The sequence below is a fragment of the Stegastes partitus genome, unplaced genomic scaffold (assembly GCF_000690725.1).
Source record: "Stegastes partitus isolate 25-593 unplaced genomic scaffold, Stegastes_partitus-1.0.2 Scaffold2160, whole genome shotgun sequence".
NCBI lineage: Eukaryota > Metazoa > Chordata > Actinopteri > Pomacentridae > Stegastes > Stegastes partitus.
This window is the reverse complement of record NW_007579891.1, coordinates 18,474-46,168: the sequence shown is the minus strand read 5'-3', so window position 1 is coordinate 46,168 and position 27,695 is coordinate 18,474. Positions and strand designations below refer to the sequence as shown.

Below are 27,695 nucleotides of genomic sequence, written 5' to 3'. Positions count from 1 at the left end.
CAGACTTGCTCTCTGTTTTTAAAGCTTTGTCACACCCAATTAAAACAATGGCAAGCGCAGGGAAAACAACAACGCAGCACCGAGGCCATATAAATAATAAAAAGCAGACCTAGTTTGCGTTGGATTGGTCATGAGAAATGGCTGCTCCCGAGTTCGGTTCCACATCCTAATGAAAAATCCCCCCGTAGAAGCTTCATTACTGACGTTTAAATGCATGACACACTTCAGCGGATTGAGAGGAAATTTCGCACTCCCCCACTATGAGCTCGCAGCATTAATTTCTCATCCTTTCAAAGCTGCTGGAAGTCAAAAACACTTTCAGAATCATTAACATCCCGTTTTTTTTTGTTTTTTTTTATCTTACCTGTAGCTGGTAGATTCCCCCTGTGTGTGTGTGTGTCTTTTTAAAAGCACATCCTTTGCGTAATTCTCGTGCGTAAAGTTGTGGACACCATCCCACCGTCCTGCCAACTGTGAAGGTGGGCCTTGTTCCCTTTGTGGCACCTGAAATATGAGCGACTCCACTCTTTTTTATGTTAAAGCCCACCGGCAACAGGTGTTCATTTCAAGCACAGGTGACAGTGAGGCATCGACGCAGGTATCCTGCTGCTCCAGCGGCTCGATCCAACCTCCGCCCACCGCCTCTCCACCCCCTGCGCTGGCTTCCTTGTTGTGTTCAGAAACGCTTCCACAACACATCAAAGTAAAAGTTCCACACCGCAGTCCTATAAGCTCCTGAATAATTTAAACCGATGCTGATTTAATAACAGTGTTTGTTTGTGCAGGCACAGGATCAAATGTCTTTTTTTTTCTCCCCCCCCCCTCTCCCCCAGCCTTTAATCCCCTGATGGCATCCAGCGTAGTGGTAACCACAAGAGGGTGTCCTTTACCTGATGTTGGTGTCCAAACAAGCAGGGAGGTTACACTTGTTGGACGTGGGAGTCACTTTTTTTTCACTTTTCATAACAAATAAAGTGAAAAAAAGTGGTTTCTGAGCACATGTAGTGATGTAAACAGTGTTCATACAAGCAGAGAATGAATAAAACGGCTCCTGGTTCAGCCGCTGTACTCATAACTGTGTTCAAACCAAATGATAGAGCTGATTTTGTCTTTTCTGAGCAAAAATGAAGCTAAAAAGCTGGTTGTTTTCTGTATTTGTGATCTTTTTATGCATTAAAATTGCAACATTAAGAGGAATTTTTTGAGCTATTTGTTGAGTTTGATGTGTTTCTTTGTAAAATGTGTGAGCATCTTGACTAAAGTTTCTTTTTTGAAGACCCAACATAAGGTTTGATTCACTATTTATCTTATAAATAATTTGCAGAGGATGTAATCTAACTGTAACCTCAGTGGGGGGAGAAAAAAAAACTTCTACTTTAGCTCTTTAGTTGTATTTCACTTTTTATTACACATTTTTTTCAATCAAGCAAAAATATGTAAAAATACAAGTTTCTTAAATATTCAAAAGCGACAGAATATACACAAACAGCAATATTTTACACAGAAATTAATACGTTTCTTTCAAAAATATAACCAGTTTTGATACTTCTGCAATCCTTCAGGAGAAATATACCCTCCTATGTTTCTTGTGATATAATAACTTTTAGAATATATATATTTAAGACACTACAAAACTACTGTGCAAAGAGCACAAAGATTCTCAGTTGTGGACTCCTCGAGCGGTAAATGAAAGGCATCTGCACAGACTCGCCGCTTGTTATGTCTCAAATGTTTGGTGAGTTTTATTCCAGCAAAAAAAATAAAAAAAGTTGCAGAAGCAGCTGCTCCTCTACTCATTAAGTGCTCGTTTCACTCTTAATAAAGCTGCAAATATAAAGTCTCTAAGGTCCGTCAAAGCTTCTGTGTGGAGTAAAACAGCACAGAGACGAGCGAAAACAAGACGTGTGATAAGAAAAATAAAAATCACCAAAACTAAATGGTGAAAAGATTTCGCTTTTCTTTGCTACATACATTCAGAAAAGTAAACAGCAGGCAACAGTCTCAGGATACACAGTGAGGCAAAAATGATGAAATAAAATCAGCAGCTGCCATGTGGCTCAGTCGCCAAAATCTGGGATGTCGTCGTAGGAGTAACCCCGGTGACCTTTGGCGGCGTAGTAGGCGATTCTCAAATGGTAAAATCCAGGAAGGAAGACCACGATTCCTATGATGATGACAGGAATGGTGCGGTCGGGATGCTGAGGACATAAAGAAGAGCAAACAAGACGCAAACATCACGTCGTGCTGCTGATTTACAAGCCTTATTTTAACCACTGATCTGCTGCAGATGCATCACAGCCGCTCCGATCGCCGCGTGTAGATAAATATCACTCGTTTGGAATCCTGTATTCGGTAATGAGGCGCCGGGGGACGTGTCTCGGCATTGTACCGAGGACATTAAAGACTAATGCACTCATCACGCTTTAACATACTTATCTCAATGTTGCCTGCCAGCGCAACATAAACATCCTGCAAATGAAAAGGGAGTGCAGGAGGCGCGCGGGCATGATGACTTCATTCATTTGTCAGAGATCTGGTTTCATGTAAATCAGTGGGTTTATGGACGAGGGCAGCTTAACGCCAGGCGGTCGACGCCACTGGGATGTGTTCCACTTCTCCACCAGATGGCAGTCTTGGGCACAGAGTTGCAGCATCACTGAGATTTTTAAAAGATGCTGCATGAGCCACGGTGTCGTCTTATTGGAGGAATGAAACATTCAGTTTGTCTAAATGAAGACGAAAGCAGCAGGAGAGCTCCTGAGCTGACACTGAGGGAAGAACTGTGGGATTTTTCTTTTTGCAGCATCAAGACTGATTTAAAAAACTCCTTTTTGACGTATCTTTGCACAAACTTGACCCTCGATTCTTCTGATTCTAATTGAGAACAGTTTTTATTCCTATGTCTGAGGCTGCGGATTAAGTTTGCTTTTATTTGCCTCCACAATGTGTTCACAATGCCCCTTCACAATGCCTCTGAAAGCCCGTGACACGGCTTCAGCTCACTAGAAAAACACACAAAACATACCGAAAACAAAAGAGAAAAAGATTAAACCACATTACTTCAATGCAAAACTCCTACAACTTCCTGCAACAGAACCTGCCTGCTTTCTTCTTCCTCCATTATCTGCTGCTCCGACCTTGTATAATCTGCTGGTATTAGATATGCTATTTTAACTCACGTGGGCTAATTGGCGAGTACGGCAGACGGCTCAAACGCTGTGACGCCGCTTTCATGTCAGATCAAATTTTCTGCAAATAAGATCTGCAGGCTGGGGAGAAGAAAAAAAAACATTCATCCCAACCTCCTACTGATAATTACAAATATAATATACGCAGGCTCGGTTATCTCCCACATGGGGACAGGAATTTACCAAAAGCAGGGGGACGCACCGAAGTTGGCACCAAACGCTATAAACATCGCCGGAAATATTCAAACGAGTGCACAAATAAAGCGCAGGAGGCCAGGAAAAGCAGGAGCATGGCAGAAAACTGGCAGCAGGACAATAAAATGTCAGGATAGCTGCTCAATTACAGCTATTTAAAGGCGAGATTAGCTGCGGCGTGGGTGTTTTAATTGCTGCTTCAGTTGAAATTTTGTAGTGTCGAATCTCTAAATGTGTGTCAAAAGTAAGGGCTGGGTATCATCTGCAATGTATAAGTGGTGCAGACTGAAATGTCCTCATGGCGCCGAATACCAATAATCATCATGTGCCAGAAGCCTGATTATCCAAAGTCACGGTTTTGTTTGATTATTAAATCTGGATCTATTTTATTACCGTAAATTCCGGACTATAAGCCACTACTGTTTTCACACTCTTTGAACACTGTGGATTAAACAATGATGCGGCTAATTTTTTGATTTTTACGAATTTGCCTCGAGACAAAAGTGACATTCAGAGCGAGAGAGACTGAGGAAGTGTGTGACCAAGTAATTCTGAGGCTGTTTAATTCTGACACTGAAGAAGACGACTTTAGAGGTTTTAGTGCGCAGGAGGAAGATGAAGGTAGCTATCAATGAATAGGCTGTTGTATTTTTATTTTTTTAACCAGCCGTGTTACAGGCACTGTTCGGAAAAAAGCATTTACGTATTTGTGTATGTTACCGGTACGTGTTTAATTTAAAATTGTAAAAATCTTTCTGTGTAAATATCTCATGTTACAACGTGGACACCTGCGGCTTATAGACAAGTGTGGCCTATAGAATTATTAGAATTAGAATTAAAAAAAACTTTATTGATCCTTTGGTACAGGACCTCAGGGAAATTGCTCCACCAGAAAAAAACAACACAACACCAACATAAAATCAGCAACAACAACAGCATTCAAAATTCAAAATCAAAATGAGCAACAACAAGAGCAACAATAAGAAGAATAATGATAATAATAACATACTACAGTATGTATATGTACAAAACTTGTTTTCTTTTTAACGTTAGTGGGTGCGGTTTATATTCAGGTGCTCAATAGTCTGGAAATTACGGTATTATGAGATAAATAAATCAAATGTTACATATCTTAAGCTATTAAATGTGGGCACTTTTCTCATACTTCTTATGAACCATTTGATGAAACAGAAAAAAACCTCAGATATTAAACCCAGTAAACCAGGTTCTTGATATGCAGTCGTGTCAAAACGTTTCCTGAGCTAAAGGAGCGTCTGCACACTGGAGAAATAAAAACCTTTCCGGCTGTCTGTTGCTAAGTTCATGTAAGTTACAACACAATCATCAAGCCTGCAACACAGAGGCCACAGTGAATATTATGTAATCTGATGTTATTCTGATATTTGATGAGATAAATGTATTGGCTCAGTAGCAGACAGTCAGATGTTCAGATTGATATCACACTTCAGTCTGGATTGAAAATAAGAAGCTACAGCTAATTAGCTGAGCTAACTACAAAGACCGAGGAAACATGAGCGCTGCTCCGTCCAAACACAAAGTAGAAAAAGTTCAGCACATAAGCCCCATTAAAACCACAACTCGTTATGTTTAGTTTTCATTAATGTCAGGTTTTGTTTAAATGAAATAAAAGAGATTTCAGATGTGAACTAATGAGTTTCATAAAGCCCTTTTAGAAACGCACCAGCTCCATGATTTAATGAGCAGCCTGGTCTTTGTTCATTAAAAGCAGCAGAGGTAAACTTCTTAGGTCGGATGTAGCACAACATTTTCCTATAAGTCTGAACCACGATTCAGAACTTCCCACATTTCAGAGCCAATATTGGTCCAAATACATCACAGGAAGCTAAAGTGATAATTCATCATAATTTTCATTCGCGTTGCTTTACAATTTCACATCTATTATCAACGGAAATGTCCATAAAAATAAAACTTTACTGCAATAAAAATAGTCAATAGGTGGGATTAATGAGACTAATGATGACTTGATAGAGATTTTGCTCCAGTTGTTTGTAGGAGTCGTTCCTCTGAGTTAATAAACAGCTGCAGCATCACTTTATATTGAAGCGTCTCAGCTGAGAGTTTTGCAGTTCTGCTGTTTGACAGAGCAGAAAACTCAATCATTTCCTACAGATATAAATTAGACCTGACACGTAGACCTTACGGCAAGTCGTACTGCTTTGTTTTTATTCACCTCCGACAGGTGAGCTGTCACATGCAGTCATAAGCTGCAGTTAAGTGGTTTGATGTATAACAGATTCAGCGTCAGTCTTTTGTTTGTTCGTGCATTATTATGCACACTTGTGTGTACCATCGAACTCTGTGTGTGTGTGATAAATATAACGCTCGTGCTACGGCTCTCCATCACTGTCATGTACGGCTGAACATTCATGTAAAGTGACCTCTGTCTGAATGACAGAGTGCTGTCGCTTCAGCAGACTGATGAAGATAGCAGCGATACATATCTTACGTCTGACAAGCGCTACGGATGCTAGCGGGCAGATTTAGTCACCGAGCTGCTCCCCTGTTTCTAGCCTTTATGCTAAGCTACGCTAACCAGCTTCAAATGTGAAGCACGTACATGAAAAATGGCATCAAAATTCACATTTAACAGAAAGGAAACAAGCTTATTTCCCACACTACAATCGCTATTCTTCTACCATCCATTTGCATTAGAGATGGAGGCCTTCAGAGGTATTTCGAGTCACATTGTGGACACACACACAAAAAAAAAAACAACAAAGCTTCCCTCATTCGCATACAGGAGCAACATACACTGAGATATATCTCCTAAACAGGATTTACATTAAGAACAGACAGGAGGCAGGCAGCTTAGACAAAAGCATTTCTGTCACAAATAAAATTTCAGGAGACTTATATTCTGGAAACAAGCCTGGCAGGGTATTTACTGTCACTTCTAAGGAACCAAAATATTATGGGGGGGAGACTGACATGCTTAACAATAAGCTTTCTGGCAACAGAAGAAGAGAATGTATTGGAGTCTATATGCTGGAGACACATTACAGCTGCAGCTTCTCTTCAGCCAAGAAAAAAAATCTGATTTATGTAAGTTTTCATTACAAAGATGGTTGGCTTTAACCGAGCAAACTCACCTCAACCTGGATGGTTCCTGAGAGAAGAAGGGCCCCAAAGATGATCAGTAAGGAGCCGATCAGAAACAGGAATATTGCCAGTGCGATTGCCTTGTACGGGACCCTCGGGGGGCTTTTCTTGAACTGCAAAGTGTTAAATTGTTGGACAAAACACAGAGCATTTAAAATGGTTTATCAGTATGTTAAAAATATAGTAGCTTAGTGCTGCCTAAGGACTGTGTCTAGAAAATACAGATAACACATGAATGTTTCATCTCAAATCATCAGGGACCATCTGCTCGATTCGCTTAAAACATTTTTCTTTTATAAATCATAAACAGGATATTTAAATGATGTCTGTGAATCTTTAGAATTTAATTTAAAGCAAGATTTTAAAACTTAAAACAAGAAAAACTTGATTTTGTTAAGTACTTCATATGTAATTTTAAAGATTTTACACAAAACTACTTGACAAGTCTCCTCCACACCAAGATTCATGCCTTCAAAGTGGGCTCAGAAAATGAAAAATATGCCCATATTAAAAATATATCTTTTCTTATTTATATTTGGAGAAACGCTTTGAAAATGCAGAGCTCTGTTGTACTTGGATTGGACTATTCAGCAATATCATTTTTTTTGTAGTACAACTTGTCACAGCTGCTCAATCAGTTATAAAAACAAAGTAGTTAAAAAATACTTGATATATTTTGCAATGTGTCACTGTGACAGTTCAGAAAACATCACTACTTAACTTCTGCATTATGCGTTTTTTTTTTGTAAACCTGTCCTCAGATTTTTCAGTTTTTATTTTTATATTTCAACTCAGCCATAATCTGAGATTATTTGACCTACAACTGCAGATTCTAAGTCAGTGGTATTATGAGAAATAACAGTTCAAATGTCAGGGTTTCATCTTCTTTATCAACAGTTCCTGAGATATTGTTAAAACATAGCCTCCATCCATCCATTATCTATACAGCGCTTAATCCTCACTAGGGTCATGGGGGGCTGGAGTCTATCTCAGCTGACTTAGGGTGAAGGCAGGGGACACCCTGGACAGGTCACCAGTCTATCACAGGGCCACACTTAGAGACAGACAACCAAGCACACTCACATTCACACCTACGGACAATTTAGAATCACCAATTAACCTCAACATGTTTTTGGACTGTGTGGGAGGAAGAACCCGGAGAGAACCCACGCTGCACGGGGAGAACATGCAAACTCCACGCAGAACCGGCAACCTTCTTACTGCGAGGCAACAGTGCTAACCAACTGCGCCACCTTGCAGCCCTAAACATAGCCTCAAATTTCTATATAAAATGCGCAAAATATTCATATTTTATGCTATAAAAACTTCAGGGAAAACAGAGATGGTCAAGCAGGAATAGTTCTAAAAAACAAAATGATTTGAGGTTGAATTACCTTATATATGGACACATATATAATATCTTCAATCATATCAAAGTTTATACTGTGCTTAGGTAACAGAATAAAACAAAACTTTATTTCTATGTCACTTTAACTACTAGCAGCAAAAGTTTTGCCTCCTACATTCACTCTGCAACCATCTACGGCTCTACAGAGTCTAAACATCATGAAGAGACAGAGGAACAGTAAAGTCTACCTGCCTGCCAAAGACCTTAAAACACTGTGTGTACTGAGGTGAACCGCTGCTGCTCTAAATGCAAACCGTGCTCACGCTATGTATTAAATTGACTTCCTCTCTGTTTACTGCACTTTGTATGAAAACAGCTGATAAGTAAAACAACTATTTGGGGCAATATTTTTTTTAAAAAGCAACCTCACTTTACCTTCAACGCCTAAAACTTCTGCACAGCACCGTTTAATTAAAGCCGCCTTCAACACTTCTGCAGGGAAGTTATTACTCTGGATTTACCTCAGATTAATTAGCCCGTGGTGGTAAAAGTTTGACTAATTACCAGCATGCGAACAATCCGAGTTGTCTCACCTGTAAGTCTATGTAACCGTCATCATCGGCAGTCAGCCGTGAATATTTGACCTTGTTGTTGGATATTCCAGCAGCCAGCATGTTGCCTCTAGTTGCCTTCATTATGGCACAGGAGCTGCTTGGGAAAAGAAAAAGTGAGGTGAAGAGAGGTAATCATCCAAGAAAAGCTTTGCAATTATCTGGCATTTCTCAGCTGGAGTTTTTTTAGCGAAACGCAGCATTAAAACCACAGACAGGTGAAATAAGAAACATTAATCATTGAGTTACAGTCGGACTTTCTGCGGGGAAACTCTGCATTCTGGCACTTTTGTGGACGTTACCCTTCTTCCTATGCAATGGAACACAGGTGTGGATGATCTGTTTATGCTGCTTTTAGCTTAACCCCGTTTCTTAAATTTCAAGCTGACCAAACTAGTTTTCAGCTGATTAATCTGCACTAATAAAACGCTTTAAAACCTGCAAAACTTGGCCCCAACAGCAGCTGATATGAGGACATGCATCATCATTTTGGCATTAAAACTCTACACATGAACTAATTATGTACCTGAGATCATTTATCGTACACTTACATGACAGCTAGCTTCACATAAGACACCTTTGTCTATAAATTATGAGCATAATATGGTTGTTGATTCTACTATGGCGTTATTAAGGCACCACACTGAAGATAACTGCTGCTCTACGGTAAGCATGCTGTCTCTGTTTTGCTAGCGAGCGTGGCGGGGGTGATTAGTGCTGCCACACTCATGATATTTTAGTTGATGATTAATTGTCACACAAATAATTATCAATTTAAATGTTGTTTTATATTTGCTGATCACTTTAAGCCTCTATTACATTCAGATTAGTGGTATTAGCGCCTTTGACTGCCACCTTTTTTCTTTTTTTGCTAAAAACCCAACAAAATGTCTCCTTTAGGTTACTGGGCTCTCTCCTCATTTTTTTTTTTTTTTTTTTCATTTGGCTTAAAACCAGAATGAGCCCGCGGCGGTGCTGTGCTGTTTGGCTTTCCAACTAAATCCATGATGTTAATGTCAATGTGATGCTCATCAAACTGCAGACGGTTGAATATTAGAAGTTAAGCCCCTCGAGAAAAGCAGTGTGTGCTATTAAATCATAGCACAAGCAGGTGAAAGGAGCGCAGAAATAGTGATGGCAATACGGCATTCTTGTTGGTTTCATCCAGCTGCTAACATACAGGTGAATGGAAACAGGTCTGAAATGATCGCATCAGCTCAAATAATTGTAACCAGGCAACTACGTGAAAATAATGACAATCCTGGAGATGATATTAGCCAATTAATCATATTTTTAATTTTCTAAACTACCATTAATATATCAGCCTTTAAATATCAGTCGATCTCCAGACTAAAGATCCCCAGGAACAGCTGCTAATCTGCAAAATGAACACCCGTGTTCCCTACAGATAAGAAGCACTCGGGAGCATCGTCAAATACAATAAGTCCGGAGTGAGAATTGAAAGCAGAAATTGACATATTTACTTGTGTTTAATTACACCTGCGATTATGAGAGTTAATAACAGAGCCAGCTAGGCCTCCAAGGTGAAAAAGGTTGAGGAGAGTAATTTATTTTTAATTAAACTAGTCATAATAAACACCTGACAAATAAAGGAACTTTATGACTTGATGCAAAAAAATCAAAGCTCATTGATTTATAACGCTGAGCACAGCGGCCCAATGCATCCAGAAATATTAAAAGTTAGCAACCAAGGTACAAGACAATCAATAACTCGTATCCTCTAACAATGTACTTAGCTACAGTCGTGCTGTGAGCAAAGTAAGCTTTGAAAAACCATTGAAAAAAAGATCTGACTCACAAGACTGAGAGGTGAGTGAGCAGAAAACACTCGTTCCCTGTTCTCATTTCCCATGTGTCACTTCTGCCTGTGACACAGTGGAACAGAGAGTTTCAGCCAACATTTGACACAACTTTCCAGTTAATATTCATTTGGGGCAAGGTCGCCAAGTGTCTCTGTTTAAAGTGTTCATTAGCGAAATGAGACGTCTGCAGAGACGTTTGGGGGAAACCTCTGATTCTGCAGAGCATGTTTTTCACAAAAGCTGCCTATAACAAGGACTCTGTGAATCATTTGGTTCTTAGGAGCCGCTTCTCCCACCCTTCCAGCGACAAATCATTTCAAATGAAGTTTCTATAGAGAGGAATTTATATCAATCTCCCGATGCAGGGTCCACACACACACGCGGAAAGAATGAAAACCGCAATACCAATCTGCCCCGCAGGGACTAACAGAAGTGTGACTACACATGTGATCTTATCTTCCCTGATCTTCCTTAAGGCCTAAGTTGTGTTTATGCTGGGAGACTTTAGCTCTGTGTATCCTCGCACTTGCGCTAACCCGAACCCCCTCCCTTGGAGAAAACTAAATCCATGAATAGAAATTGTTTGCTAATGCTTTAACACAGTATGGAGGAGCTTTCGGAAACATGCTGTTATTTTTGTTGACAGCTGTCACGTCAACTTGCGGAGGAGCTTTGGTGAAAAGGAAAGCTCCAGGTTACAGTTATTGTGAGCACTTTACTGCAGCGGGGGGGACGCTGTGGATTTAACAGAAATGGGGATAATTGTTTATATGAAAACAATTCCTGGATGTCTCTTTATAGAAGAACATATGAAACGTGGGAGTATTGATTAGTATTCCTGTAGACTGGTTTCAGATGGAATAGACAGAACCTTTTGTAAAGATATGCTTTCAAATCCACATTGTTTAATATGTTTTTTTTATTATTACTATTATTATTATTGTTTGTTTTGTTGCAACATCTATAAAGTTCACAGTTTTATAAGCATTATTGTACAATACAGGGATCTAGCACTTCTACACTGAAATAATAGCACAGGGGAAGACCTGAAGCAGCATTTTAGATGGATAAAAGAACATATAAGTTGACAAAAATACAACCTAAGAAAAGATCTGACACTTTTAGCTCTTTCCAAGGAGGGTTGTAATGAGGTAGACTGGATTTGCGATGCAGTATTTTAAATATCTTGGTTATTCTGGTTCTTTAAACACAAATAGCATTACTCTTATATATACCTTTTATTAATTGCACTGTGTGTCTTACAGAAAATAACTTTTGTATAATCCGTAGAAGGGTAAGCTAGCACTTTGACAACACTTCACTTATCTGTACAATCTAAAAATCACTGTTCGTAGGGCTACTTCCTGGGAATAAACGCACGTTTAAACAGTAATATCTGGACACAACCTGTTCGCTGGGATTAATACACGCCAGCAAACAAGTAAAAATAACACTAACCTGCTTTGGTTGGTCGAAGGCAGCAACTTAGCTTACCTCAACTAATTAGCTGGAGCATTAGCTTCCCAGGAGTTATGCTATTAACAGCTAATGAACGTAAACGGACATTCAGAAGGTTTCTGCACTATATTTCTTGTCCCCCTTCGCTTCTTACCTTTACTGGAGGTGTAATTAAACACCACAAATGTCTCCTTGTGGCTCAAACTGCTGCACAGCGCTGCCACATCCACATTGTTGTCATTGATGAAAAACTACGTCAACTTCCTTATTTTGGCCAGGACGGCGCATGCGCACACGGATCCTCGTCCTGCTGGAGTTCATCACAAATGAGCTCCAAGTTGCTCATTTGTTATGCAGGCTGGGTGAAGCTGGCAAATAAACAGTAATGTGATTGAAGAAGAACTTAACTTTGCAGATAATATTAATCCAAAAGTGTTAAAATATTCACTTACAAATTAATCAGAATCACAATTAGCTTTTTTGGAATGGTTATAAATAGAAGAGCTGCAGATTAAAGAAAGGATAATGAGTGTTTAACTATGTACAGATATAGAGCATATTCAGAGTGAAGCAAAAAGAGCAAATTGTATAGATTGTACAGAATTACACAATTATCCTTATTTATTGTTAATAATTGCACGATGATTGTACAAATTCACAGAATTATTAACCCTGTAGTCACACAGTTAATGACAGTAAATACACAGTTGATTATTGTGTGAATCTGTACAATTATTGATAATAATTGTACAGATTTACACAGTTATTAGCAGCAATGCAGGGTTACTGACACTTTATTGACATGAGGTAGGTGGACAATGCAGTGAAGCAGAGAGCAATGTTGTTGGAATCAAATATTAACAGGGATGTGATATATAGTATATGCAAGGGTTCAGGGTTAAGGATTCAATATAGAATAATTTAGTCGTTCATCAGAGTGATTGCTTGTGGGAGGAAACTGTTTTTGCCTTTTTTGTCATTCAGTGATCTGTAGCGCCCACCAGAGGGGAGGAGTTGGAACAGATTAATTCCAGGATGTAATGGATCTGCAGTCATGTTACCTTTTCTTGTTCTAAATCTGGACATGTGTAACTTCTGGATGGAAGGCAGGTCAGTCTCAGCGACTTCCTCTGCAGTCCACCACCCTTAAATGTAGGCGACAGTTAAATAATACAAATAATCGTGCAACAGTAATGTGATGTAGTAAGAAGCCATGGATGGGTAATTTTTACTATATATGTTAAGTCACATAATCCATACCAGAGTCAACTGCATAGCAGCAGTATGCAATGAAATGCACATGAGCAATATGTAGTTTTATAAGTCCACAAAATTAATGTAAATGTAAAGCTGTAGCCTAACATGTTATACCTCCAGAGTCAATATGCGTTTGAAATTGAATTTCTGCACCGGTACATGTATCTCTGTGAGTATTGACTCCTATAAAAGCCGTCTCCCACCTTCATCTCTCCTCTCTTTAACTATTCTGTTCAATAGGAGAGTTGAGCAACGTTGTGGTTACAGAGATGTTTATGTTTAGCCGTTCAGATAAATCAGATTTTGATGTTTATTTTTATGCCTTAACTTATTGTGCAGCATGATAACATATTCCTGTGTCATTTTATTAGTGTTAGGGCACAACATGGTGAACGGAACTGACCAGAGGATTCTTTTAATTGCCTCTTTGGCAGAATCAATGGAGACCACCCCCAAATAATTGTCTCTGCATTTGATTGTTATTTATTATATGTACAGCTATTGTGCATGCCTTCATCTAAAAGTAAAACACATGTAGCAGGGCTCCACACTAACTTTTCCAATGGTAGCACTGGTGCTGCCAACTTTCTTTGTTGGTTGTTGTTTGGTTCAGCATTGCCACAGTATTAATGCACCGTGCAGCTGATGAATAGTTGTTTTTGCATAACTTATGTTGCAGTGATTTTCAGTGATACAAGACTTGATATTTGTAAAATGTTTTAACTTCAAAATATATTTATTTTGTCACCAGTCCTCTTCTGATATCAGTCATTAGCTGGACACAGGCTAATCACTTGCCGAACATGTGTATGAGTTGATGTTACCTTTTGCCGATGTTCCCTGAACGCCTCACATGCTGCTCCTGTAGATGCTACCAGGTGTGTTCAGTGCAGCTCCTCTGACAGGTGAGCGACCAAACATTAGTTGGAAAACAGTGGAAAGCGCGTTCTACACTAATTTGCCGAAGTTGAAAAGTTTTCTTTTAGCAAAAATTTTAGCAGAGGTTTTTATGAACAGACGTTTCTACGAGCTGAGCGCATTTTAAACGTCCAGACCACTGGCCATCATGTTTATAGAGTCAGAATCGTGATCATTGTTAAAATGTGAATCTTCCAGATTGAATGTGGGGCTACTTTTTCTTCCTGACTCAGTAGAAATCTGTCTGCCTGCACCTGAACACTTCTATCATCAGGTGTGTCAGACCTCTCCCTCTCTCACTTCACTTTTATGCTTTTTTTAAAAAACATAATCGTCTATGTATGGTTGTGTCATTGGAACACAGTAACAGTGAAACTGACTGTTTGACCGTCAGGCAGAGAGAAACTGAGTCAATGGGGAAGAAATCTGACTATTTCTAACCACAATAACTGGAGCAGCAGCTACCTGTGCCGACTGAAGGAACCAGATCAGCCTGATGATCATCGTTCACGCTCACAATGCGACCACGTGACACTTCAGCTGGCACACGCTCATAAACAGTCACATATGAGAACATGTTGGTCTCAGTCTGGAGCCCTGTGTAGGCACGTTGCTGTGTTATTATAACATAATTTCCATTCATCCATTATCTATACACCGCTTAGTCCTCACTAGGGTCATGGGGGGGCTGTCTATCCCAGCTGACTCAGGATGAAGGCAGGGGACACCCTGGACAGGTCACCAGTCTATCGCAGGGCTACACTTAGAGACAGACAACCAAGCACACTCACATTCACACCTACGGACAATTTAGAATCACCAATTAACCTCAACATGTTTTTGGACTTGTGGGAGGAAGCTGGAGAACCCGGAGAGATATAGCCTAAGTTCTAACATTAAATTACATTATATTGTGTCAGGTAAATCCTATTATTTATCACATAAGGAAACACACATCTCTCGCATACCACATAAAATGACGTGACGGGCCTTGAGTTTGACATATGTGGTGTGGAGCATATGTTTAGAGTATAGTAAGCAATAAAAAGGAATGTAGTGGCAACTGTTTTGTAAGGTCGTTCAAACCTGTACTTAGGTAAAGCAATGAATGTACTTGTGTGGTTAGTTTGTTATAAAACACTTCATTCCAACTGATAGAGTGGTGCAGAGAAATAATGTTTCAACACATCATCATTGACGCATTAGTACATTAGCAGGTTTCGATTGTGTGATATGTCTTTGTACATATGTTCTTTTCCATCTTTACCATGGCAACATTTCACTTCCAGAATGCATTCATTCCATCAGTGAATGATAAAATATGCAAAGAGCTGAATGTTTTTTGGCAAGTTACAAATGTCTTCCTTTTAACAAGAGGCTACGCAGAACCTAATATTTGTGTATCAGCCTGAAGTGCATTTTTCTGGTGAAAGTTCTGAAAGTAAAGAGGCTACATGAAGACAAAGGTAACCAAGGCGTCTTCACCTTTCACTCAAAACTTCAGGCACGCTGTCCTTAAAAAAATACATCATTTTTGAGTCTCTCAATGCTGTTTCTCTGATATATCTTTTATTACATTTGCTTTTTATTTGTAGCTTACCTCAATGCTTTCACCATAAACTCTATTATATTTCCCAGTCTGCTCTCTGTAATCCGGGTTTATTTGTTCCCTCTGCAGCTGCTTGCTTAAGTGGAGCGTAAAGCCCTATACTTCAGCAAAAGATCCTTCCATTTAAGCTGTCTACAAAAGTAAATTTCCTGTCATGACAGACACTGACGAGCTTATTGTTGGACTGATGTGGATTTTTGAAGAAAAATATAGTGTTTTCACTGAGTTGTGATGCTTGGATTTTAAATCCACACACGTTACTGTTTAATTTTAAGCCACTGAGCAGCAAATAGATCTACTGCTGCCTCTAAGAAACTGATAGAACCCCTATGATCATACGAGTTACCCTCTTTTACTGATCAGTGAATGCAATAGGTAGTTTGTCACTGTGTGAGCTCGCAAAATGATGTATAATGAGGAATTCTTAACGCCTCACTGTCGTCAACACATTCCCACAAAGCAACAGTCTCCAGTTTAAACGGTTAAACTTGTTAGTGCGTCAGCGAAAAAGTCAATCAGCTTTGGTCGACACAGACATGCAGATATGAAAGTGCCACGGGCAATTATCGATCCGATTTGGGGAGACGCGGAACGTTCCAATCGAATCATATCAGCTGGTGAAAAATATGGCTAATGATTGCTTCACTGCTAAACTAATGATAACAGCCCACGCAGGCTATCAATAGCATCAGCCACCTTTCTCCAGGCAACAGTTCTCCTATCAGTGGGAGTCGGAATCAGACAGCAACAGGAAGAGAGTTCACACAGTTTGAAGTTTCCTGATACAATTATACATCATTTATCTTTCAGGGACAAGCCATTAAGCTCCGGCACGACTCACAGACCTTAAGGCTCCTGCAGGTACAACATCTGAGTTCTAGTCATTTGCTTTGCGCTCGTGTTTGTATCTCTGCCAAGGAAGTAATGTTTGCATCGCTTGTCTGGTTGTCTGGTAGAAAGATTATGCAAAACATATTGATGATAACAGTACGGATCTATTAAATATGGTTGCAACTTTCTTTAAAATTAAGGTTCTTGGCCTTCGTGGAGGACTGCTCTCTCTTGTTATATCTTATATTTAAGGATGAAATTTAATCATAGAACTGTCAATCCTATGCTGGTGCTTGAACAGAAATACCTCTACAAAATATTCATCCAGTAGATTTTGAGATATTCTCCTGGATATAAAGAAAAGTTGGCTGATGAAGTCAGTGTAGGTTTCAACCTCTGGGAACCATGAATGTCTGTGTAGTATTTCATGGGACGGTATCTATCAGCTGTTGAGCTATTTCACTAAAAATGTCACTTCCTGGTTGCTCAAGAGGGAAAGTCAAAGGATCACTAGTCATCAGAGTTCATCCAGTGGGGACAATGAGCGTTTCTGCACAATTTCATGGCAATCCAGCCAAAAGTTAGTCTTTTTTAGCCAATCTGGCCCATAATCGGGGACCAACCGGCTCACAGAAAAGTCGACACAGATCCATCGCTGGAGAAAAAAGGCAGTGTAAAGTCCTCAATTCTCCAGAAGTACTGTGCTACGAGTGTCCTCTGTGCCCGGCATAACTCAGGAATATTCACTGTTATGGTGCTGCAGCCCAATCTGTAATTAGCTACTATATTCTGTGAAAATAGCTTAGAGATTTTCTGTGTTTGCAAAAGAGACCAAATACATTCTTTGGGGATTTTAACATGACGGCCCAGTGTCTCGCTTTGGGACCAAACCTCAAGCGGCCATCTGAGGAACTGTGTTTCCATTTCCTCATCAGCTTCATTTTTCAGACCCAGAGGTTGCCACTTGCATATAGGATGTCACTGAACTATTCCATAGCATATCTGTAGCTCAGCGCCAGTCCTGAATTCAGTGTAATTTGGGCAGCCTTTATTTACATTAGCAACTTAAAAAAAGGAAAGCAAACCATTTGAAGAAACCAGTTGGGGCCTGGAGTCTTTTCTATTGATGGAAGGAACTTGGAGACCCTGACTGAGAACTTAGTGTGCTCGAGTATGAACTCTATAGGATCATAAATAAGACAACTATTGTGAGAATTCTGACTAGAACTCTGCAAGTCAAGTTAAGAAAACAATTGGGAAAAGCTTTTTATCATTGCTATACGAACACTATACACTCCAAACAGGGTACAGTATCAAAAACATTCCTTTTCTTTTTATATTAAATCACTCCAGACTCCTGCACAACTGAGACATTTATGGACCGGATTTGAGTCCAGGAGCAAACTGAAATCGGGAAAAACACTTCTCTGAGAACGTGAGGTTACGACCTGTTTTTCTACACTCCAGGTAAATTATGCTTGTATTTAAAAAACTGACAGTCACAGAGATTTTTAAAAATGATTTATAAGTTGTCCATTTAATAAAATAGACACAATTAAATAAACCAGGTACATGCAGTGAACCATCTATCACAGACCTGAAGGCACTTTAATAACTTAAAAAAAAGAAAAACCTTCTTCAGTGTTCTTGGCCATCAGAATGTGCTGAGAAGCTGCTGCTTAGAATTAATACCCTAATTGATGCCAAGGTGCGTCTGCTAGCGTGGAAAATCTAAAAATATAATATTGCTTGCACCAACCCATTCTTTATATTCACAAGATGTTAGCTCCTGCTGCTGCTCCAGCAGTCACAAAGAAAAAGTCCTTAGATGCACACAGAGCTTCGCCTGCTGTGGCAGAGCAGGCAGAACATTGTGTTCACCCCAGCAAGCCTGTAATGTATTGTACAGTTTCCCACTGCTCTTTTTTTTTCTTTTCTTACACTGTGAAGTTTTGTCTTTTCACCGGAAAATACAAAAACTGCTGATAAAATAGGGGAAAATATTGAAAATATACCACTTTTCTGTGATGTCTCCTTGTTATGCTGTGTAATTTGGCCAAAATTTCCCAATTTAATGCCTCTATCATCTCTGTGTTACATTTGTTATCTTAAATATTCAGTTTTACTTCAGTTCACTGCTTTATTTTCCTTCTCTTACATGCATATATGTGAGTAGTCCACCCCATTTATAGCAATCATGGTAAAATAAGTACAAGAAACTTCCCTCAAATATATTAAAAGCCCCAGAAACTAGACGATAAAGTAGAATCAGCATGTCTCTTAACAAAGAACACCAACTAAACCTTCATGAGGGCAGGATTTACTGCACAGCTGTTGTATTAGATTGCAGGTTTATGCTATAGGTGTTGCTAAATCAGCAACTAAGCCTGTATGTGCTGGTGCTGCATCTATTATATAGAACGCTGGGTGTCCTTGTGCAAAAAAAAACATTTAAATTAGTTGCATTATACTTGATCGACTGCATACTCCAGACGTTGCATTTATTCATGCATCTGTTTATTGTTGTCTCTGTCTGTGCATGTACATAATTAGTATGTTTTGAAGCTATGATAATAACAATTATCTTCTAATACTGGAATTATTTTAATTCATTCTCTTTTCTGTGAGGCTGAACTGGGATTGGATTTAGATTTTTTATGCTGCATCCATCAAATAGCTGTAAATCAAGTGAATATATTCACCGGAAATGAATCCAGAAATAACCGCAGATAAAGAAATAATGCATCGTTTTCTGTCAGAAGTCTCAGGTTCTTAATTATTATAACTGCTTGAAGCTAAACGTATAACAAATCTAGTCACAAAAATATCCACCCTGGAGGCAAACATTTGTTTGATGATACAGCGTTGACACGTATGAACCGACGGAACCAGTTAGCTGTTTGCTTATTGATATATATATATAGCAATCCATGTATTTGCAGCAATCAGTAGGGCATTCCTAAAGATGGCCGAGGCAGGCATGCCATTAATTGCACGCTTTGGGCAGTCTGTCCATTTTATTTCCATTTGAGGTTTTTCCTCTTCTAGCTGTTGATGTAGCTGGCCTGTTTTTTTTTTTTTTTTTGTCACCCCCAGAGGCTTTATAAGTTAATAAAACAAAAGTGCTCATTTCAAATTCCATTCGCCCATCTCTAAGTGCATCCTGTGATTAATTGGACCGACTGTATCGCCTTTCCCCAACAAGTCCTCCGGTATTGTAAGCATCCACCGGCATCTCCGCCCGGCACGGGAAATCAAATTAGGATTGACATCATTTCTTTGAAACGTCCACCTTGCTGTGTCTACACAGAGAAGAAAAGCGGCGTGTCTTTCGTTTGATGGATGTAAGAGCAACATCAGTCTTTTGAAAAAAAAAAAAGAAATGAACTGTGGTCTAAGAGGGCTTCCTCGCTCAGGTTTCACAGCTTCAGCTTCTGCTGCATGTATGACAGCAGGGCAGGACACTAATCAGGCTGCTGCTGGGAAAATGTCACAACCAAAGTAATAAATGTGAGACCATTTCTAAAACTGCACATAATGTCTTACTTTTGACAGTGAAGCAGCATTTTAATTGAGTTTTGTCCACAGAGGGGAAGCTCTGTTTTCGTCTTCACCAACTCCTGAGAAGTATATCTGCTTCTTTAGCTGTCAGCTTTTTTTACTTTCATCATAACTAATTGCAAACTTTAACAGTCTGTTGTTTGGATCTGGAGGAAAGCAGAGTGTTTATTAGACTCTTTCGCTAAAAACAGCTGCTATAAAAACCAAAACAATGAGCTAAAGGATGCTAAAAAGCGTAGATTTTCAGCTTCAGGTTTGACTGAGGCCAACAAATACCTGACCCTGCATACAGCAGCCAAACTATCTTATCACACACCGTTTTTTTCCACCAACTTTGTTGTTTCAGTACTGACTCATCGGGAAAGCAAAGTGTGATATAAATAAGCCAGATTTATGTTGATATGAACAACGTGGAGCTCCTCACTGATAAAGTCTATGTGTACATTAAATGAAGACTGTCATATTATGTAATACTTTAAATATTAAAGGTATTTAGAAATGCTATCAGTTTTATACACGTGACTTTTAGTTTTAAAAGCATGTACTTTGACAGAGTGAAGGCTGAAAATTGCCGTATAAGTACAGCATGTGCATATTTGCTGCAGCCCTGACTCCTAAAAGCTTCATTTATATGCTACCAAATTGCTTTTCTAAGTGAATGAACATTTATCTAAAGCACTTTGGTCACAGAGAGGTCAGCAGGTAGATGGTGAAAACACGGGTCTTTGACACTCGAGGCCTGAACTGTGAAGCAAGTTCAACATATTTTGGGTTCATTATCTGGCCTCATTAAACCACCACGGTCAGGATATGAAGTCTTACAAAGATGGTTATCAATAACAGGCAACTCAATAAGTCAGCCCAGCGTTTGTGAATTCACATCACAAACACAGACAGATTTAGAGATGCACATTTCTCATTATACTCAACTTTAATCCTAAACAATATGGGGAGTTTTAAAGTATAATACAGACTAAAGGCAACACAGCTGCCCGGTTGCGCTGTTTCAGTCAAAATTATGAGTAAATTCTGCAAAATACCCTGCAGAATGTGTAGATGGGAGTTATTGGGCTTATCAACATCTCACATAAGGTGAGAAAAGTTTTAATTTTGCATTAACTGTTTAGATGTAGGTTTCTTCCTCAAACTTCAGCTAATTTATCATTATGCAACACAAGAATGTATGACAAATTAGATGTCCCTTTATGCCAGTCGCTAAAAAGACAAATGTATGTAATCTTATGTAATGTATCAGGAAAGGAATTGTTCAAGTTCATCCTTAGGTACAATTTCCAGATGCCTGAAGGTTCCACGTTCATCTGTTCAAACAATTATGTGAAGTATAAACACCTTGGGAATGTCCAGCCATCATAGCGCTCAGGAAGAAGACAGGTTCTGTGTCCCAGAGATGAAGTGTTTTAGTTGAAATATGCGAATCAACCCCAGAACAAAAGCAAAAGACCTTGTGAAGATGCTGCTGAAGCTGGTAAGAGAGTCATTATCCACAGAGAAACCAGTCCTGTACCGACATGGACTGAAAGACTACTCAGAGAGGAAGAAGACATCACGCCAAAAGAAACATAAAAAAAGTGAGATTACAGTTTGTAAATGCACACAGAGACAAAGAGCTTCATTTCTGGAGACATGTCCTGTGTTCTGATGAAACTGAAATTGAACTGTTTGGTCAAAATGACCATCGTTACATTTGGAGGAAAAAGGAGGAAGCTTGACGCCTGAGAAAACCATCCCAACTGTGAAGTACGGGGGTGGCAGCATCATATTGTGGGGTGTTTTGCTGCAGGAGGGACTGGTGCACTTCACAGAATAGATGGCATCATGAGGAAAGAACCTTATGTGGAAATGTTGAAGCAACATCTCAAGACATCAGCCAGGAAGTTAAAGCTTGGACACTAATGGGTCTTCAGATGGACAATGACCCTAAACATACCACCAGATTAGTTACAAAGAGACTTCAGGACAACAAAGTCAATGCTTAGGAGTGGCCATCACAAAGCCCTGATCTCAGTCCTGGAGAACATTAACGGGCAGAGATGAAAAGACATGTGGAGCAAGGAGACCAACAAACCTGACTCAGTTCCAATAGTTCTGTCAGGAGGAATGGGCCAGAACTCATCAAACTATTATGAGAAGCTTGTGGAAGGAAACCCAGAACGCTTGACCCAAGTCCAACAGTTTAAAGGCAACGCTACCAAATACTGAGGAAATGTATGGAAACTTCTGACTTCTAAGAACGTAATGAACATCTCCTAAAAAAAATCTCTCTCATTATTCTGGCGTTTAGCAAATAGAAATAATGTTGGTAATCCTAAGTGACCTAAAACAGGAAAAGTTTAGTCTGATTTAATGTCAGACAGTGAGAAAAAAAAAGGTTTTTATGTCTTTTTATACAGAGTATGTAAACTTCTGGTGTCAGCTGTAAATAAAAGTATTTTCAAGGTGATGTGGAGGATGAATGAATAATGTCACATTCAATGTGATATTCTCATAGTTTGTAAGACAGTTTTCTTTTAACTGCTTGGAGGCATTAAATAGTTTTGGGAGCAAACAAAGAAAAAAAAATTAAATCCTTGAAATCGAGACGTATGTTTATTGCAAATCTCACAAAGTCACGAAAGCACAAAGTTCTTCTGCTTAGTCAGTCACTGTTTTGCAATTATATTAATATAAAGGCTTTCAGACCAATAAAGTGGTTTTCATCATCTTTGCACTGAACTCTGCAGCTGGTCTGTAGTCAGTGTTTTCATACAGGTTGATGTGTTTTGCCAGACATTTAGCATCAGTTACCATGGCGATGTACCTGCTAAGAAGTAAACCTGAAGTTACCTCACGAACCTCCAATCCTGCTTTATAGTACAGACTTCAGATATTAGGCCCCAGACTCCCATCTGTGCTTAGTTTTCAGCAACTGAAGCATTTCTGTTTAGGGTTTGGGAAAATCTGATTTAACACACAGGAGATCTTCATTAGAAATAAAAGGGACACAGTGCCTGTAAAATTCCTTTAACAGCATTCATTACTTTCTTAAACGCCAGTAAAGTCCGGACCGTGTGTTTCCGAGATGCTCCGAGCAGTAAACATGATCCAATTTCTCCCAAACTTGATGTCTAATTTCCTTTTAATTTTCACGACCTGCAAAGTTGGAAGTCGCCATTATTGCTTAGCTGAGTGTATTAAAAGTTTAAGGAGTTCTGTAAATAATTACTGAATGTCATGTCTCTTTTTCTCATTACAGAAATCATCCAGGATGGTGGTGTTCAGCCAGCTTTCGCTTCTGCATTCAAGCAGCAGGCTGGATGAACAATTAGGTGCACTAATCTCATGAGGCCAAGCTTTAACCTCCCTATGAATAATTTAGCATTTAACCAACTGAAGCCGATAACAACGAAAATGTATTTCTCTGTGCCAAGCGGAGGCTGGAGTTGCACTTGTTTGCATTCCCCTGGCAGTGAAAGGACTTTTTTTTTTTTCTCCCCCAAAATGCAATCAGTTTAATGTCTGCAGTCGACACATGTGAGAGAACATCAGTTATGAGAGGTTGCTGTGGTGCAGTAATGGCTCTCAGAGACGCCTGTCTTCAAGGCGGGGAACCTGACCTTTAAAGCGTTTCTTTATTTATTTAAGTTTGTTTGAGGGAGGTAACGCGAGCTAAGCAAGAAAACTGCAGTCAGGCGGTGAATACGATGAACAAGAGCATCCCTAGTCATGTGACGAATGACCCGTAAGTCAGATTTTTGTAATATCTTTCTGCTATTGTATAAGCACCACTTTGAGTTTGAGGTTCTGAGCTGCAAATCACAGGTTAGCAAGTCGGTTCTCCTTCAGCGATTGCACAGATCAAGAAAAGGGAGAGTAGGAAGTAGCAAAAAAAGAGAAGACAAGCACTTCCCTGACTGACGTGTAAGTGGAGTTTGAGTGCTCGAGTCATTCTTTAAAGTTTAAAAAACTGTCAAACTGTCACTTCGTGGCAGGAACGCAGGGTTTTTCAACGCAACGCTTCATAGTCGACATCTTATGGAACTTTGTGGCCTATGCAGAGTAAGTAGCTGGGTTCAGAAAAGGAGTTTAAGACAAACTTTTCTCCCCGAAAAACAGCCTAAGGCCTCTCATTGTTCACACTTCTTAGATCTTCACACAGAGCAGCTTGACACATTAAAGGTTTGTGTCCTGAGATCAGATGAGTGTTTTTTCATTTAGTGGCACTTGTTTAGTCATCAGTCAATATTTCTAAAGCAACAACTTTTTAAATTTTAAAGTTTTAATAGGGTTTTTGGGAGGTGAAGTTGTGTTTGTTTGGTTTTTAGGGGTACCAGCAGGTGGCAAAGTCCAAATATACCATGTTACATACTTCATCTCCAGCCTCCACTCACCTTCTTCCATTTATCACGGGTCATGTCTCGGCTAAGCAGGCCTTTCCAGACGTTCCTTTTCCCCGGCAGCACTTTCAGCTCCTCCTGTGGGATCTCAATGTGTTCTCAGGCCAGATAAGACATTTTAATTCCTCCAGCAAGTTCTGGGTTTACACCGAGGTCTCCTCCCAGTCGGACCTGCCTCGGAAGGAAGACGCCCAGGAGGCGTCCTAATCTGATGCCCTGAACCACCTCAGCCGGCTCCTGTAGCAGGAGATGTGACTCTGCTTCGAGTCCCTCTGGATGTCCGAGCTCCTCACCCTATCTCTAAGACTGAGCCCAGCCGTCCAACAGAGGAAACTCATTCCGGCTGCTTCTATCTATCTCAGTCTTTCAGTCACTACCCAGAGCTCATGACCATAGCTGAGGGTTGAAACATACATTCACCGGACACTTTAGTAGGTATCAGATTAGACCACCTTTTGGCCCAAAACTGCCGTAAGTCTTCGTCAACAAGGTACTAGAAATATTCCTGAGATTTTGATTAATATTGACATAAAAGCATCACACAGTTACTGCAGATTTGTCAGCTGCACATCCATGATGCGACCCTCCTGTTCTACCACATCCTAAAGGTGTTGAAATAGTCAAACTAGCCCGTCTGGCACCAACAATCATGCTACGTTCAAAGTCACTTAAATCACCTTCCTTCTCCACTCTGATGCTTGGTTTGAACTTCAGCAGGTCGTTATGACCACGTCTACTTTCCTAAATGCATTGAGTTGCTGAAATGTGATTGGCTGATTAGATATTTGCATTAACAAGCAGCTGAACAGGTGTACCTAATAAAGTGGCCGGTGGGTGTAGATCCACTGGTTAATAGAGAGCTTTGTCTTCTGCCTCTGCTCCCGTTTTTACCACAAAGGTTTGGCTCAATGCCTCCATCACTGCTGATGCTGCACTGATCCATCTGTCCATCTCACGCTCAATTTCCTGTCACTTGTCAACAACATCCCAAGATACTTTCGTCCTGTGTAGCCAGATGCGTCTCCACATTGCTGTGTTGGCATTACAGAACGGTCTGGCTGCACTTATTATCATTCTGCTGTCAGGGGGGAAACACTGCGGCTTGTTTGTGTTACTTGTGTTAAATCAATTACAAACATCTTGGGAGGTTTGCTAAGCCCGGGATGCAGTGATGGTGCCCTGCAAAATAATGTGTTGGATAGTAGTGATAATAGTGTGCTGGAACATATGCATGTAGGGAGATGAGAACTGTCATTTAAGTGTATAATTTATTAAAGCAGACCTGCCTTTTTGCATGATTCAAGTCCTCAGCAAAACTTGCCATTTTCAGCATGTAGGCTGCTACCTCAGAGATTGTTGTTGTTGATTCTTCTGCAGCAAAGAGGATTTTGAAAGCAGGTATGGAGATGAAAGCAAAATTGACAGGCTTATATCTGGTGTTTACATCTGGTGAGTTAGACTGGAGATACTTAAACTTGTTTGCTCAGGGCAGCAACTTACCGCCAACCCAGAGGGAGCAATCCTCTGGTTTCTGACAGAGATCGATGGCCACAAACCTGGAGGTGTTGATTCTCTTATTGTCTGCTTCACACTCGGCTGCTTCACGCCCAGACCGTGACTTTCAGCCTCCGACAAAGCCGACAGAACCACATCACGCACAAAAAAACAGGCACACAACTCACAGTTTTCCAAACCAAACAACTTCCTTGCCCTAGCTGCTGCTTGAGAGGACGTAAAGGCTGGATCCAAAACAAGAGAGAACCTTAAACATCCACCGGAAACATTGTTCTACTTTATGCCAAGAATACAAAAACAGCTTTGGTTGTACAAGAACCGAATGGACCAGGGGGAGAAGGTGACCTTAGGCCTTCATCAAGTTTCCAAATCATATGTAGGCTGGATGGCCAAGCTTCCATGACCCCCTCATTAAGTCTGCAGCGGAAAAGAACTGGTGCACTGTTCCACACAACTGTTCTCTAGTACACCATAATTCATTTTCCAAGCATTGTCAGCTCTCTTGACCTTATCAGGGTTTTATATGAGATTGTTTCAGGCTTCTTTGTACGCACAGTCATGCACCTTTACGAGAGGAAATAAAACAGCAATGACACAAAACATGCGCTCGACTCAATTTCCAGTTTATTGTTTACACCAAGCTGAAACTAATACAATCAACCGTCTTCTATAAATCCTACCTCCACGCAGATTCTAATGCTCGGTTTTGGTTGAGAGGTGTTGAGTCAATACAGCTTGTATTGTTATTGAATTGTGCAGCGTTATACTGCGAGATGTTTGTAATTTTGTGTCTGTCTTATTTAATGTATCACTGAGGGTTTATAGAACTTAAACTAGATTTTTTCAAAATGCCAGTTTCTCCAGAATACAATCTTTCCAATGGGTAGTTTTCTTGTTGTTGTTGCTGTTTTTTCAGATTCAACAGCAGTATAAATATATTTGAAGTCAAAGAACTCTGCAGAAGGTAGTGTCAGGTAGCCAAAATAAATAACCGCATTCCTTTAAAAAGGCCTGCACACTGACAAAAAAGTAGGAGATGCTCTCCAGATGTAGAAAAGATAAAGATGTATACATAGCTACAGTGTACATCTGTTTTCTATGCATTCATTCCGGTTTCCCGTATAGGTCACGTGAACTAATTAGTGTATCTCCTGATTTATATGACAGACCTTTTGCTTCTGACCTGACATCACCAAACAGCAGGTTCAAGCTTGTAAGTTGATCTGACAATTCTGCTTTGACTCAAATATTCACCCGTCATTACAGTTTTTCACATAATGTTGCTATTTGCAAATGAATAAGTTTGCATGACAAATGTCTGTTGAAACTTAATATTATCTAAAAAAAAAAAAATTAATTAAAATAGCAGAAAATGTAATGTAGTTTCATTCTTTTTGCAAAATGTAGAACCTGTGCAGAGCCTCATTTGAGCAGAATAAAGGATGTGTTTACATCAGAAATGAGCAGCTTTGTGCTCACTCAAAGTAAATCAACATAGCAGGTGTAAATATCCATCGACTACGTGAGGCATCCATGTGGTGAATCTGAATACGTTTCTGTACACAGACGACTAAACATCCGTTTACTGAGTGAAGCATAACGACTGACATGTTGATGAGCTAAACACTCAGTCAACTCTTTCATTCGAAAAGTCTGAGCAATTCTAAAACCCTGTTTGTCCCACGGATGGGGGCAAGGATTCAAGGTGGACGGTCTCAGGACAATGTGAAAAGCATCCCCAAATAAGCACCGAAAGTTGCAACATAAACCCACAGAGCAGAAAGATCCATGAGCCCGATCGATACGCCCAGCGGCAGCGAACTTATGAGACAACTCTGGCATTTGA

The 27,695-nt window shown here is 39.8% G+C and overlaps 1 protein-coding gene across 2 annotated transcripts; it reads right to left on the bottom strand.

The window, feature by feature from the left end:
- Positions 1–1,383: 1,383 nt before the first annotated feature.
- Positions 1,384–12,033, bottom strand: LOC103374157 (transmembrane protein 230-like). Of its 2 annotated transcripts, none has more exons than XM_008304195.1 (4): positions 11,919–12,033; positions 8,466–8,583; positions 6,515–6,637; positions 1,384–2,198 (listed from the first exon to the last, which is right to left on the bottom strand). In XM_008304195.1, exons 2-4 carry the CDS (start codon positions 8,565–8,567, stop codon positions 2,058–2,060), a joined length of 366 nt encoding a protein of 121 aa, XP_008302417.1. In that variant the 5' UTR covers positions 8,568–8,583; positions 11,919–12,033; the 3' UTR covers positions 1,384–2,057. The 2 variants fall into 2 exon arrangements, with proteins under 2 accessions (XP_008302417.1, XP_008302416.1); XM_008304194.1 differs by having other exon boundaries at positions 8,466–8,580.
- Positions 12,034–27,695: the final 15,662 nt, after the last annotated feature.